The 14,910-nt window shown below is 51.4% G+C and overlaps 1 protein-coding gene across 1 annotated transcript in view; it reads right to left on the bottom strand.

Annotated features, from left to right (window-relative positions):
• The window catches only part of LOC130478653 (ultra-long-chain fatty acid omega-hydroxylase), a 29,043-nt gene that overhangs the window by 1,494 nt on the left and 12,639 nt on the right, over nucleotides 1–14,910 (bottom strand). Inside the window, exons 8-12 of the mRNA XM_056850819.1 lie at nucleotides 13,566–13,695; nucleotides 4,568–4,701; nucleotides 3,099–3,163; nucleotides 2,043–2,125; nucleotides 1,621–1,797 (exon numbers count right to left, since the gene is read on the bottom strand). Of these exons, the coding sequence (XP_056706797.1) occupies nucleotides 1,621–1,797; nucleotides 2,043–2,125; nucleotides 3,099–3,163; nucleotides 4,568–4,701; nucleotides 13,566–13,695 (589 nt within the window). The remainder of the gene's footprint in view (nucleotides 1–1,620; nucleotides 1,798–2,042; nucleotides 2,126–3,098; nucleotides 3,164–4,567; nucleotides 4,702–13,565; nucleotides 13,696–14,910) is intronic.

Raw genomic sequence — 14,910 nt, 5'->3', positions numbered from 1 at the left:
TCATGAGATGGCAAGAGTCACTGGAAAAGACAGTCATGCTCGGAAAAGTGGAGGGCAGCAGGAAAAGAGGAAGACCCAACAAGAGATGGACGGACTCTATAAAGGAAGCCACAGCCCTCAATTTGCAAAAATCTGAGCAAGGCGGTCAAAGACAGGACATTTTGGAGGACTTTGATCCATAGGCTCCCATGAGTCAGAAGCGACTTGACGGCACTTAACACACACAACATGACGTAATTGCGGGCAGTGTCCTCCGTCCCCTGTGCAAGAGAAAGGAGATTTTTACCCTGGACTTGTGGGCTGAGCCCCTTCAGCGAGTTAAGGTTTCCATCCCAGCTTGGGAAATTCTTAGAGATTTAGGGTAGCTGCCTGGAGAGCAGAATTTGGGGAGGGGGCTCTACTGGGATTTGACTCCAGGTCTTGTGATATCACACCCTGTGATATCAAAGGTCAGCTCTTCCCCTTCCTAAGGTAATGGGCCACTCAGCATCCTTCGCATTTTAAAGTGCTGATCTGACAAGAAGGTAAGAATGTGGCACCCCCTCCTACCGTGTAGGACTCGCCCACGCGGCTGAGGATTTCAAGGCAAGCCAGGCTGTGTGGATGCTTTCTCGGATGTTTTCTGGTTTGCTGGGTGAGTGTGAGTTAAGATCCTCTTGTAAATGCAGAATTTGCATTGAGTCAGCACCTTGCATTGAGCCACCTCGATTAAAGCCTTGTGTAAAAGAAGGGAGCTGGGCCAAATGCAAACAAGGGATATCATTTGCAAGCGATCGGAACGGCCTCTTCTTAAGCCAGGTGCTTCAGCTCCCATCATTCACATTAGTAGGGCAGAAGCATTCTTGCAAGAGAAGACATGACTAGTGCCAGAGCAATCAAGTTTCAAACCTTATCGGCACTTCCCAGGACACAGATAAACCCTAGTGTTTTAAAGAGCTCTTTCCCAATCCTAACTGGAGAGCCAGTGTGGTGTAGTGGTCCAGAGTGGCAGACTCTGACCTGGAGAACCAGGTTCAATTGCCCACTCCTCCCCATGAATCCTGCTGGGTGACCCTGGGCACATCTCTTTCAGCCCCACCTACCTAACAAGGTGCCTGTTGTAGGGAAGGGAAGTGAATACAATTGTAGCCAGTGTGAGATTCCTTAAGGCAGGGGAAAGCGGGGTATAAACGTTCTCTTCTTAATCTGCACTTTAGTATCTTTACAGGTAAAATAAATCACTTTTTTCCTAGTCTCCATGGTGTACCTTAGGAGAAATGGATGTCTTAGAACATCCACTCGCTGTAGCTATGGTAGGACTTATGTTTCCCCACCCTCTAAAGATGCCTTCTCCAAGGCGTTGATCTCAGTCTGGAGATTGTCTGTCATTCTGAAAGAACTCCAGCTCCCACCTGGAGGTTGGTAATCCTAGCTGCTATACCCAGAGAGGAGTTCCAGATAGGTTCGGGTCTGTCACAGTCAAAATGGGAAGAGTCCTGTGGCACTGAAAGATTGATGCATTTATTGTAAAATTTATTGTGACACCGCAGATCCATTTTGAGCTGTGTAACGTGTGGGCTAACAGCTAGAACCAGAGACATTTGGTCTTAGTGCAGGCTGCCTTGTTTCTTTTTTTCTGACCATGGTCCCGCCTGCAGTGGCTCCACCTGCAGCCACAGGCCATTCTCTGCACGCAGGATTAATTCCGGCTTGCGCCGCACTGGTTGGCTCTCGTCCAGCCACACTCTGAATCGCAGCAGAGTCAGCACCAGCGCTGCTTTCAGCTCCGACATGGCAAAGTTCTGCCCGATGCAGTTCCTGCAAAGGCAAGAGCGGTCAGCTCCGTGGAAGGCAGGCTGGCATTCCTTCCCCACATCGCCGCTCTTCCACTGGGAGGCGCATACTGTTTGTTATTCCCAAAGGAAAGCAACGCCTGGATGTCAGAGAGGTTCCCGTGTAGGAGCAGCCAGTGCAGGAGCCCCCCATGCCCACAGTAGTCAAAGAGCCCAGACACTGAGACACCCCCACCCAAGAGATGTGGGTAGCTGTGGAATGCTGCTTACCTGGGTCCTGCTGAAAAGGGCACAAAGGACAGTGGGAGTTGGGTCTGGCTGGTCCCCGGGTCAAAGCGATACGGGTTATAGACCTACAGGGATAAACACAAATGGCAAAGCAGGGCACTGGGAGGACACAGAGAGGGCAGAGATTAGCCTGCCTATTGCTGGATATGCAATGGGCCCTCGTAAGTCTCCCAATGCTCCCCCAGCCCACCCCATTTCAGTGCTGGCAAGTTCTGCCTGGCTGACTGCTGGACCACAACAGTCCATGCGGCGCCTGGAAAATCTCCGGTGCCAGCAGCTTGAGAGAGTTCCGTCTCAGGTGACGGTGGGGGACCAGGAGGGAAATTTTTGGAGAGGAGCAGAAAAGGCCGTTGTTCCACTCATTGGTCAGATTCCCTGTTTTCCAAATCTCAGAGGTCTGGATGTTGTTACGCACGAAAAGGCACTCTGTATGTGGCCAGAGACGCTCTTCACTTCAGCCAAACACTGCTGGGTATAATGTAGGGCATGTGAAAATGGCTGAGACGGGCTTTGTGACCTTGCACCAGAGAGCCTCAGCTCAGTTTGAGCCATGAGGCCTGGTTCTTCGCTTGCTCTAGCGAGGAATGTTTTCTGGACACGTTAACCTTGCTGCTCTGTTCCCAAACTTAAAGAGCATCAACATAATGAAAACAGCCAGAAAGCCATTATAAGCATTTCCTTTGAAGAAACATAAAAACATGTTTATTCAAGTAAGATTCCATGGCTGGTGTTTTAATGATTTACTCTTTGTGCTATATTTCTTTGTGTAGCTATTTTACGGAATGTGCTTTATTGTGTTTTAATGGGTGTCTGGGCTGAAGGCTTTCATAGACATATAGAGCAACACCCTGTTGTTTGGGGTTTACGCATCCGAGTGAACAAAATGCAGAATATGAATTTGGAAATCAAACAAACAGGGCTCAGCATGACTTTAAAAAGGAGAGGGCATCCTACAGGAGCCCCTCTAGGTCTGTGCCTCCCAAATCCCCAAGGTCGATCAGGACCAGGCTGTGAAGACAGAAGAGCAGAATGCCGTACCTCAGGCTGAGGCCAAACAGCAGGGTTATGGTGGGTCCCATAGATACTGATAAGGCAGATAGTCCCTGTGGAAGAAAAGAGCCTCCAATGAGTGTGGAAGTGCACACAAGAAGAAAAAAGGGGTGGGAGCCACACAGGCAAGAATGTCCCGGCAGAGAACAGGGGAGTGCCTGAGGACACAGGCTGTCGGTAACAGTAGCAGCCAACAGTGAATGCTTCCCTCTTGGCCTCAGATCCCTCAGCTCTGCCCCCCTCCCCCCAGATGCATCGTCTCCTCCGCTTGTCCGTATTGGCCCTACTCCTACACGGATCGGGCCTTCAGTGTGCTCCATCCCTTGCCAGATTTGTGCCTTCCAAAAGTTGACACTCTATGGAGACACGCAAGAGTGCTGCTGACCCACCATCCCTTCCTCCCCCTCCTGCCTCTGCTCTGTAACAGGTGGTTAAAAGAAATGTGCCAGTGTTTTCCTACGCCTGCCATAGAGCAGAGAAGGTAGGCAAGGGAAAGTTAATAAGGTATGTCACCTCTTTTTAAAAACAACAACAACTACACGTTAGTGAGGAAAGGCACAAGTTGGTGGCACACGCATGTCCCCTCATAAGGTATTGTTTGGGCATTAATGGAGACCAGGCCTACAGCATCACTGCTAAACTCACAATTGGTTGTTAAAGAATATTGTAGAGGTGCCTGTTAATATGGATCCCTGTGTTCCTGATCCATTACTCTGAAATGAAACCATTGCCCAAGAAAAACAGACATGCTTGTCTTTTCATTACGTTAATACATGCCCATAGGATTCTGTTTTCTCCTGTCAGAACACTGGTCATCATGTCCACTCTGAATGGCAGAGCATTCCCCTGAGACTCGGGGGGAGGGGACTGCTACCTAATCATGGCAGGGACTGAACCGTGTGCTCCCCCATTAAGTTACAGGCCCTTCCCTAAAGTGGGAAAAATAAGAGAACCATAGCATAAAAATTAGCAAGCCAATGAATAAAACCATTTCCATGGGTTTGGGGCTGAATCCATCAAAGGCATTTTGCAATACTAATTCTGAGATAGTTATTACTATACACTTCACATGCTCCTGTGGGTTTAACCAGTTTGCATAGATATTTTAGGTTCAGAGCACAGAATATTCCCAGAACGCTAAAATACATAGAATTTCAGCATGGTCAGTCTGACTACTACTACTGCAGGGTATGGGGAGGGGAGAAGAAATTAGCCCACCTGCCAATCCCTGATGCAGGCAATAGCCCACACGAACATGGGAAACTGCCTCTGAGTATGTCGAACCATTGGGAAATACTGTCTACTCTGACTAGCAGCAGGTCTCGCTATTATCTGATCCTTTTATTTGGAGAAGGTGTCTGGGGACTGAATCCATCACCCTCGCCATTCAGTTCAGATGATTCATCACAGAGTCATGGCTGCAAAGGGTTTCTGGGGTGTGTGTGTGAGACAGATACCTTTGGGGATAACCCTCCCATCAGGCAGCTTCACATCCTTGGTGCAGCGGCGAGACACGACGGTGACTGGTGGGTGGAGGCGCAAGCTTTCCTTAATGCACATGGTGGTGAACGGCATCTGTGATAAGTCTTCCCTGGAAAGAGGAAGGATTCAAAATGTCACACTACTGACCACAACTGGCTGACTGGCATGGCACTGCTGCTTTACACTATCTTAGCGTGCAATCCCTCCGTGCTCCTCTTTCCCCAGTTACAAGGGATTTACTGGTATGCAAGGCATGCTGGACAGTGGGAGCTTTGGCAGAGAGGGCATGTCAGCCCTTGGCCCACAGAACCAGAAATCACCACAAAGTCATATAGAGTCCAAACAGATGGCTTTTACTGGTCAAATAGGCATACAGTGCAAACGAATAAAATGACAGCTATGAGAGACTCACTAGCTGGGAGATAATATAAGGCAGAAACGGCGGGAGATTACAAGCATAGGCTGAATACAGTTTCCCAGGAGCTGAGTTCCCAGGCCTAGGTATGCGACCTTGAGGGCCAGACAGTACGACGCAGAGACAGAGGCAATAACGAAACCGAGATAGCAGCCTGACATTCTGCTCCCCTCAAGGCCCCCTCCCAGTTCGCAAGGGGGCTGGCTTATCCGGGTAAGCAATGTGAAAGGCGTTGACGAGGTCGGGGGCGGAGACATCCCGTGCGCGCACCCATTCGTCATAGGCAGGGGGGAAATGTTTCCAACGGACTAAATACTGCAGGTTGCCATGGTGAACACGGGAGTCAAGGATCTTGGAGACTTCGAAGTGTTCCTCCCCCCCCCCACCATGATGGGTTGCGCAGGAGGTGGATCCGGATGCCACTGTGGAGAAGCAACATGGGGTTTGAGGAGGCTAATGTGGAAAACAGGATGCACACGCCTCAAGGATTTGGGGAGGGCCAGTTCCACCGTGACAGGGTTTATGACCCGGGTGATGGGGAAAGGGCCAATGAATTTAGCACTGAGCTTATGGCACGGACGGGTGGAACGGAGATTTTTGGTGGAAAGGTAAACCAAAGCACCCACTTGCAGATCACCCCCGGGGGAGCGATGTTTGTCAGCTTGCGCTTTGTATTTACGCTTGGCCCGGTCGAGGTTGCTAACGAGCCAGGGCCAAGTGGTACGGAGGGCGTGTGCCCAGGAGGCAATGTCGGGGTTCCCCTCCCCCTCTACATCATCTGCAGGAGCAATAGGACTGAAATCTTGTCCATACACAGCAAAAAATGGGCTAAAACCTGTGGATTGATGCATGGCATTATTGTAGGCATATTCTGCTAAAGGTAACAGTTCCACCCAGTCATCCTGGTGGTAGTTAACATAACAGCGTAAATAACATTCAAGTACAGCATTGACACGTTCAGTTTGACCATCAGTTTGAGGATGGTATGCACTAGACAACCCTTGTTCCACTCCCACCAACTTGAGGAAAGCTTTCCAAAACTTAGAAACGAAACCACTTCCGCGGTCACAAATTATCTTACGCGGAAACGAATGTAAACGAAAGATATGCGTCACGAAGAGGCGGGCCAGTTTCTGAGCAGAGGGGATCCCTGCGCATGGAATCAAATGTGTTTGTTTAGAAAACAAATCAGTAACAACCCACAACACAGTTTTACCCCCACTGAGAGGGAGATCAGTCATAAAGTCCATAGCAATCACTTCCCAAGGTTTGCTGGGCGTTTCAAGAGGTTGTAGCAGTCCCGGGGGTTTGCCCTGCGATCGTTTCGCAGCGGCACAAACGGGACAGCTGCGGATGAAGGAGTCAATGTCGGAACGCATTCCCCCCCACCAGAACTGTCTGCGCAATAAGTGAAGGGTTTTCAGAAACCCAAAGTGCCCAGCTGTTTTGGCTCCATGAGCTAAATGTAAAACGTCCTTCCGGAGAGCTTTAGGTACATACAATTTCGAGTCCTTGTACCAGGACCCTCCCTGTTCCAAAACACCAGGAGGTAGGGTATGAGCGGAGCGTTCTAAAAGGCACTGGTCCCGAAGGACATTTAAAAAGGACTCGGAGATGGGGATTTTGGAGGGGGCCCCCCCGTCGGCCATGGAGATCTTAGAAACAGTTATGGGGCTAGTGCTTACGTGCGGCGGCGCGCAGACTGCAGGTGGCTGGGCGGCCGGAGGGGTAGGAAGGGCGGGAACGCCGGTCTGTTGCGGTGGCGGCTGGGCAGCCGGTTGGGCTGGCGGAGCTTGTAAGTTGGGTAAGGCGTGCTGATGCTGGGATCGAGTTTGCACAGCCAGCATAGGTAGGGCCCCACGTTGCATAGGGGTGAACAGAGAGTTGGTGGGTCTCTCGAGTTTTACCGGATATTGTGGTAAACGGGAGAGGGCATCCGCGAGAACGTTCTGCTTCCCAGGGACGTGCTTTAGGGTGAAACGGAACTGAGCAAAGAACTCCGCCCACCGTTGTTGTTTCGCCGATAGCTTATGGGACCCCGTGAGGGCAGCTAGATTTTTGTGATCGGTCCAAACCTCAAAGGGGACTTTAGACCCTTCCAAGAATTGTCGCCATAGAGTCAGTGCATGATGAACTGCTGAGGCCTCTTTCTCCCAGATGGGCCAGTTTAATTGAGCGTGCGCAAATTTTTTTGAAAAGTAAGCGCAAGGGTGAAGAAGACCATCCGGTCCTTGCTGGAGGAGAGCCCCTCCCATGGCTACATCGGAAGCATCGACTTGCACAATGAACATTTGATTTGGGTCTGGGTGCCGTAGCACCGGCTCCGAAGTGAAGAGGCGTTTGAGGGCCAGAAAAGCGGCTTGGCATTGCTCAGTCCATAGGATTTTTGCGGAGGGCAAGGCAGCCGAGCTTACTTTTCCCTTAGTTTTCAGTAGGTCCGTAATGGGTAGAGCCACCTGGGCGAAGTTAGGGATGAATCCCCGATAGAAGTTTGCAAATCCCAGAAATTGTTGTACTTGCTTACGGTTGGTGGGGGGAGTCCAATCGAGGACGGCTTGGACTTTGGCGGGGTCCATGCGAAGACCTTGGTGGGAGATGATGTATCCCAAAAACGTGAGTTTGCTTTGATGAAATTCGCACTTAGCTAGTTTTGCGAAAAGTTGATGGTCACGCAGGCGTTGCAGAACTTCCCGGACCAGAGCCACATGCTCGTTCATAGTTTTCGAATAAATGAGAATGTCATCTAAGTAGACCACCACCCCACGATATAGAAGGTCATGTAGGATTTCATTGATGAGTTGCATGAAGACCCCCGGGGCCCCTTTTAATCCGAACGGCATCACAAGGAATTCATACATTCCGAAACAGCTAGAGAAGGCAGTGAGGTGCTCATCCCCTTCGCGGATACGGACTCGGTAGTAAGCTTCCACCAAGTCTAATTTAGAGAACACACGGCCTTCCTGTAATTGTCCCAAAATATCCGATATTAATGGGATAGGATAGGCGTTGGTCTGGGTAACCGCATTGAGCTTTCTGAAGTCAATGCACAGGCGAAGGTCGCCCTCTTTTTTCCGGACGAAAAACGCGGGGGCCGAGTTTGGGGCATTCGAAGGGCGAATGAACCCTCTGGCGAGGTTTTTGTCCAAAAAGTCCCGGAGGACAGTGCGCTCGGAAGCGCTCATAGGGTAAATCTTACTCTTGGTTAATGTGCAGTCCTTTACCACTTCAATCGCACAGTCTGAGGCCCGGTGGGGGGGTAAGGCATCACATTCCCTAAGGTCGAAGACATCTTCAAAGTCCCGGTATACAGTAGGTAGAACCGGTGGTGCTGGGGCAGTAGAGGTTAATGCTGGAACGGGCGGATATAGCAGAGCAAAGTTCTGCCGATGCTGGTCGCAGGTGGGACTAGCGAAGGAGATAGTGTTTGTTTCCCAATCAATACTGGGACTATGTCCTTTAATCCAGTTAATTCCCAAGACCACTTCAAATCGGATAGGGGCTATAGTGAAGTCTATTTGTTCCCAGTGGGAACCAATTCCCATTGCCACCCCTATGGTGCGGTGATCAACTGGACCCCCCTGGAAATGGCTTCCGTCCATTTGGGCAAATTGGACGGGGGCGGGTAAAGCCTCAGAGTCGGCTCTGAGTGCAGCAAAAGTGGCTTCGCTTATGAGAGTGCGACAGCAACCAGAGTCAATTAGTGCTTTGACGGGGAGTTGTGGGCCACCGTTAAGGTGTTGTAAAACTGCATCCACGTAGACGGTGGAGTCCACTTCTTTGATTTTGGTAGGAGCATTCGGTTTGATAGGAAGATCCTGAGAGGTCTGTGGAGACGCTCCATTCACCACAGACCGGAGCCGTTTTTTGACAAGTCGAGGGGAGATTCCAGGTTTAAGGCTGGAGAAATCCAAGGATTTTCCTCATCCGAAGAGGGAAAGTTGTCCCCCAATGGGGCACTTGTAATCCAAGACCCGGCGGGGTCGTTGGTAGTAGGCAGGGAGGCTGGGTCCCCGGCATGGAGTGCAGAGGGTGTGGGTCTTCCCGGAGCTGCGCTGCGGGTGGCCGCGGTGCCTCTGCGTGGTGGACGACCTCGGGCGCGGGTTGTCGTGCTGGGACGAAATAATTCCTGGCGGCGCGGGCAAACGGCTGCAAAGTGGCCCATTTCTCCGCAAGTAAGACAGGCACCCCTCTGAAATCGGGCTTCACGTTCCTGGGGCGGACGTGGGGGATTTCGTGGGACGAGCAGTGGTGCCTTGGGTTGAGGCTTTTGGGTGCCTTTTTCCTTGTGCTTTTGACGGACGAGAGAAATAAAGCGTCGGCGGCTTTCCACTTCCTCGGCTAATAGGATCCAGTCTTCGAGGGTATCGGGATTGCCCCGCATGTAAGACCAGTTCAGAATGTCAGGATGCAAGGCTTCCCTGAAATGATGGATCAGGGTGGTCTCGGGCCAACCTACAATTTTACTTGCCAGTCGTTGAAATTCATCGGCAAATTCTCGAACTGTAGCAGAGCCTTGTTTTAATTGTAAGAGTTCCGTTTTGGCTCTTTCCCCCAGGAAGGGGTCCTCAAACCTCCTTCTCAGGGCAGTCATGAAGTTGTTGAGGGAACGAATAGCACGAGAGCGGGTGTCAAACTGGAGGACCATCCAGTCAGCCGCTTTACCTGTCAGAAGGGAAGCTACGTAACGCACCCGGCTATCTTCCGTGGGGAAAAGTTGTCCTTGTTCTCGCATATAACTGTCCACTTGATGCAAGAAACAAGGCAAAGTCTCGAGAGATCCGTCGTACGTAGTCCTCAATTTGAGTTGCTTCCAAGGGCCGGGCGCAGGTTGGCCCGGTTGCACGGGTGGTCCGGGCGGAGGAACAACAGGAGCTCCAGGAGGCAAGGGTGGAGCAGGCACATTAGCGGGTGGTTGGGGTGGCTGTACGGGTACCCCCTGACCCGGTATCGGAACGGGCTGTCTCTGAGCTATCAGGGTTTGTTGTAATTGCCTGTTCTCCTGAAGCATACGTTCCATTAGTTCCTGGAGTTGATCAACACGGTTGGAGAGCTCCCGATTCTGGGCTCGTAAGAGATGAACCTCCTCACTTGGGCCACCAGTAAGATGAGGTTTACTGGTCCGGAAGCTTGTGGCCCATTGAGAGCTATCCCCATATAGATCCTCGTCTTCAGACTCTCCTGAGTCTCGACGTCGGTCAGCCAAACGGCGTGCGCGTTGGGTCGCGCGCGACGGGACAAACGCCGGGGAAAAAGACAGACCTGATAGCCCTTGTACATTGTCCTTGGGGCGCGTGTCCACGTTCGCCCGATCCCTAATCCTTGCTGCAGCCGCCCTGGCTGCTTCCGCAGCTTCTCTCTCTCTTGCGACCTTAACCGCTTCGGCGGCTTGCTGATCCGCAAGAACTTTGGCGTTCTCAAGTCTTAGGGCAGCCTCTGCCGTAATGCGCGGCAAAAGTTCTGTCTCCAGGAGTGAGAGTATGGGGTCGGGTTCCCCGCCCAGCAGAGGTTGTACTCGAACCGCCAGTGCGGGTGCCTCGGCTCCAAAAGTCGAGGTCAAAACTTGAGCCAAGGTGGCTACCGGGGTGTCCTTTGTACATTCCACAAGGAGAAGAGCGGTGCTAATAGCGACTCGCTTGGCCTCAGCCTGACAGCTGGCTGCGTCCGGGATCAGGGAAAAACCCTCCGGCGGGGCTCCCGCCATGGTAGAAAGAGTTTCTCGAGAAATAAGATTATCCAAAAGTCCAGTTAATATTTGTAAATCCTCAGTTGCCAACCGGGCATCGTCCAGTAATTGATCCAAGTCTTGAAGATCTAAACGAGTATCAGTATCCTCCGACGTCAACATCCAGAGAGTTCCTTTAAGAGATTGCCACTGTTCCTGTACCAGTCCCCTCAAGCGGCAAACCTCTCGGGTAGTCCGGAAAAGTTCAGCGATTAAGTCTTGTAACAGAGTAGGATCCTCAGAGAAGGGCTCCAGGGTAGTAGATCACCTGGAGAGCTGCACAGCTCCCATCCAAGTGGCAGGCGAACCCCCCTGGGCTCCAGCCTGGCTAGTAGAATGGCGAAGAGATAGCTGTCATAATGTCAGCCCTTGGCCCACAGAACCAGAAATCACCACAAAGTCATATAGAGTCCAAACAGATGGCTTTTACTGGTCAAATAGGCATACAGTGCAAACGAATAAAATGACAGCTATGAGAGACTCACTAGCTGGGAGATAATATAAGGCAGAAACGGCGGGAGATTACAAGCATAGGCTGAATACAGTTTCCCAGGAGCTGAGTTCCCAGGCCTAGGTATGCGACCTTGAGGGCCAGACAGTACGACGCAGAGACAGAGGCAATAACGAAACCGAGATAGCAGCCTGACAGGGCAGGGGAAGGGGCAGAGCCATTTCAAGGTATCTTGTCACTCCAACCAAGGTACAATCTGTCTTGAACAGCACAGCCTACAGTTTTCCAATATACAAAGCCAGTAATAATTATCCTGCTACAGCAGATGTGAGGATGAGAGTGAGTGGCTTGCCAAGGGCCGTCTTGCAAGTTCACAGATGCATGAAATGTGAATCGGAGTCTTGGACAGCCACCATAATAGCTAGTATAATAGCTATTATTGGACAGCTACTATAATAGCTGTCCTGTAGATTAGGATTGCACAATTTCAGGCAACAGTTAAGTGCGTGCTTAAAAGTGCGAAACTTGATTCAATCTGATTTTGAACCAAAGACAACTAGAAAGCTAGTTACCCTTTGTACTGCGCTATTTTGGTTGGCCTTAATAAAAGGTAGTCCATGGCTTTTTGTTTGGATTTCACTATGGATGTTGCTACAGACCAGTGTGGCTACTTCAGGCAACCCGAAGAGCCTGACAAAGTCATGGTCCCAAAATTAAGCACCTCCCTCAAGAAACAAATGCTCAAGAGCTGAAAGACAACAACCCTGACTCACCCTCTGTTTCATCCCAGGATGGAAGATCATATAAAATAACAGAAGGGTTTAGTCATACACAGTTCAATTAGGAAACAGTGAGCAGACCTCAGTGGAAAGGCAGGTGGTGGCTGAATGAGTGGAACACCCTTGAATCTCTGTGGTGTCGATGGGGGTGGGGGGTGGGGCATCTCTAGCCTTTGGCAAGCCAGCCTTGGTTATGGTCTGCTTGTTGCATCATTCTCCACTTTTGTTATTATGCTTGATTGTATATAGAATCATAGAGTTGGAAGGGACCACCAGGGTCATCTAGTCCAACCCCCCTGCACAATGCAAGAAATTCACAACTACCTCCCCCTCATTCATTCCCAGTGACCCCCTACTCCAGGCCCAGAAGATGGCCAAGGTGCCCCCTCCCTCTCATCATCTGCCTATGGTCATAGAATCGGCATGGCTGACAGGTGGCCCATCCGGCCTCTGCCATCTACATTTATATCTGCTGAAATGCATTTTATTATTTTTGTGGAGTTTAGCAATTTTAGTGAACATTTACAAATCCATGTGCAGGTACCGTATATACTCGGGTATAAGCCGACCCGAATATAAGCCGACCCCCCCAAATTTGAGGCCAGAAAAGGGAATTTCTTATTGACCCGCGTATAAGCAGAGGGTCAATAAGAAATTCCCTTTACCGGTAATGCTGCGCTCTAAAATGGCGGCCGCAGGGATGATCAGGGATGATCTCGCCCCTATCCCAGGTCGCCCTCCCGCTGGCCTCCTGGGCCCTCTCGTTTTACCCCGACCCCAGTGCCATCCAAGGGGGGGAGGGGGAAGAGCCCCTGAACCCCCTACTCACCGGGAGAGGCGGCGAATCAGCAGCAGCGGCGCGGCCTTCCTGCGCCTGCAGGAGGCCCACCCAGGCCGCTGCTGGCCAGGGAAAGGCGTGCGGGCCCGGCGGCGACGGCGACGGCGGTAAGTTCCCCCCTCCCTCCCTCCTCCACCGTATTGACCCGCATATAAGCCAAGTTTGGCTTTTTCAGCCCTTTTTTTGGGTTGAAAAACTCGGCTTATATGCGAGTATATACGGTATGTTTTCCTGTGTGCAATAGGCATAGACTTTAAACAGATAAGATTAGCTACTAGCCACGGTGACTAAAAGGAGCCTCCACATTCAAAGGCAGTGAACCTCTGAATCCCAGTGCCAGGAGGCAGCAGCAGGGGAAGGGCCTCGGCCTCTCTCTGCCCTGTTGCTGGACCTCCAGAGGAACTGTTTGTGGCCCCTGGGTGAGACGGGATGCTGGACCAGGCAGACCCTCCCTGGTCTGATCTAGCAGGGCTCTTCTGAGGTGATTATGTGTGCAGTATGTTTAACGTTGCCTCTTTTAAATTGTGAAAGACTTACGCATGTGTGCCAGTGCAGCTCTCCTCTTCCAAGCCCCACCATTTTCACCTGTATGCAGTATTGCCTTCCATAGGATAAAGTCAGAACCCAAAATACAGCACAGACCTCTCTCTGTCTCTAACTAGCTATGCAAGATTGTGCAGCTGCAATGTGTAAAAATACACAATTGTTTGTGGGGCTGGAGTGGGATGAGTTCCACTAGCCACTCCCCTGATGCATCCAGTCCATCACCATTCAATCTCTTCCATCTCTCGGCCTTGTAGCAGGTCCAGAATCTCCTCCCGGCACTGGTCTTGATACTCGGGGTGTCGAGCCAGATTGTACAGAACCCATGACAGCCCACTTGCGGTGGTGTCGTGTCCTGCAGTGAGAGAGAGAGAGGGCCACGTGAAGGCACACCACCCCCCGTTCATGCAGCCAGAGAGCTGGTGCAGCCAGGGCACTCTGACGTAGCCATCTCTTCCATGTTACGCTCCAGTTCTTCAAAGGGAGCAGCACATATGTGCTGAATGCACACTTATGCCTCACTTGCATGTTCTTCTGGGCTGGTTTTGTGGAGTTTAGTATTTTTAGTGAACATTTATAAATCAGTAGGACTTCCCACCAAATGTGGGTTCAGAATGATCCACCCACATTTAAGGGGCAGAGTGGTAAGCTGCAGTACTGCAGTCCAAGCTCTGCTCGCGACTGGAGTTCGATCCCGACGGGAGTCGGTTTCAGGCAGCCGGCTCAAGGTTGACTCAGCCTTCCATCCTTCCGAGGTCAGTAAAATGAGTACCCAGCTTGCTGGGGGTAAAGGGAAGATGACTGGGGAAGGCAGTGGCAAACCACCCCGTAAACATAGTCTGCCTAGGAAACGTCGGGATTTGGCGTCACCCCATGGGTCAGGAGTGACCCGGTGCTTGCAAAGGGGACCTTTATCTTTTTAAAAACTATTAACATGGGCCACTGAGTCAGTATCTTCTCGTTTTCCGAGTGGAGGAGCATGGGCCACCCTGAGAGTCCTGCCACCTTACAGAAGCACCGTCCTTTCCCTCCTCCTCCTTCACAATGATCACTCCAGGATCAGAGCAGCGTGCCTGTTCTATTGGGTGCTGTGGAACACAGGCAGGATAAATGCTGCTGCAGTCGTCTTGCTTGTGGGCTTCCTAGAGGCACCTGGTTGCCCCTGTGTAGACAGACTGATGGACTTGATGGGCCTCAGTTCAATTCAGCAGGGCCTTTCTTGAGTTCTTATGTAAATCCAACTCTAGCTCTGAAGCAGCCAAGGCGCAGCCGAAATGGTTCAGGAATTCTGGTGGCGACTGCAGGATGCCACAAAGCCCCACTAGCCCAGCTAGACGGGACAGAGGTGCCCTCTGACAATGGGGCTGCTGCAGAGCTGTGCAGGAGGGTGGCCGGAGAGAGGAGAGTGCCTGGCTGACTCTGAAGACAAGGGCTGGTCACCTGCCCACCTGGCACAAGCCAACTGCTTAGTGCTCCGGTAGAGGTCTGGTGTGGGGGCATTCAAGTAGGCCTCAACAAACCTGGGATCTGAGGCTTATAACCAAAGCCTCGAGCCTAAGCAGGGAGCTAG

This window comes from Euleptes europaea, chromosome 1, assembly GCF_029931775.1.
Source record: "Euleptes europaea isolate rEulEur1 chromosome 1, rEulEur1.hap1, whole genome shotgun sequence".
NCBI classification, from domain to species: domain Eukaryota; kingdom Metazoa; phylum Chordata; class Lepidosauria; order Squamata; family Sphaerodactylidae; genus Euleptes; species Euleptes europaea.
This window is presented reverse-complemented; position numbering and strand designations above follow the sequence as displayed.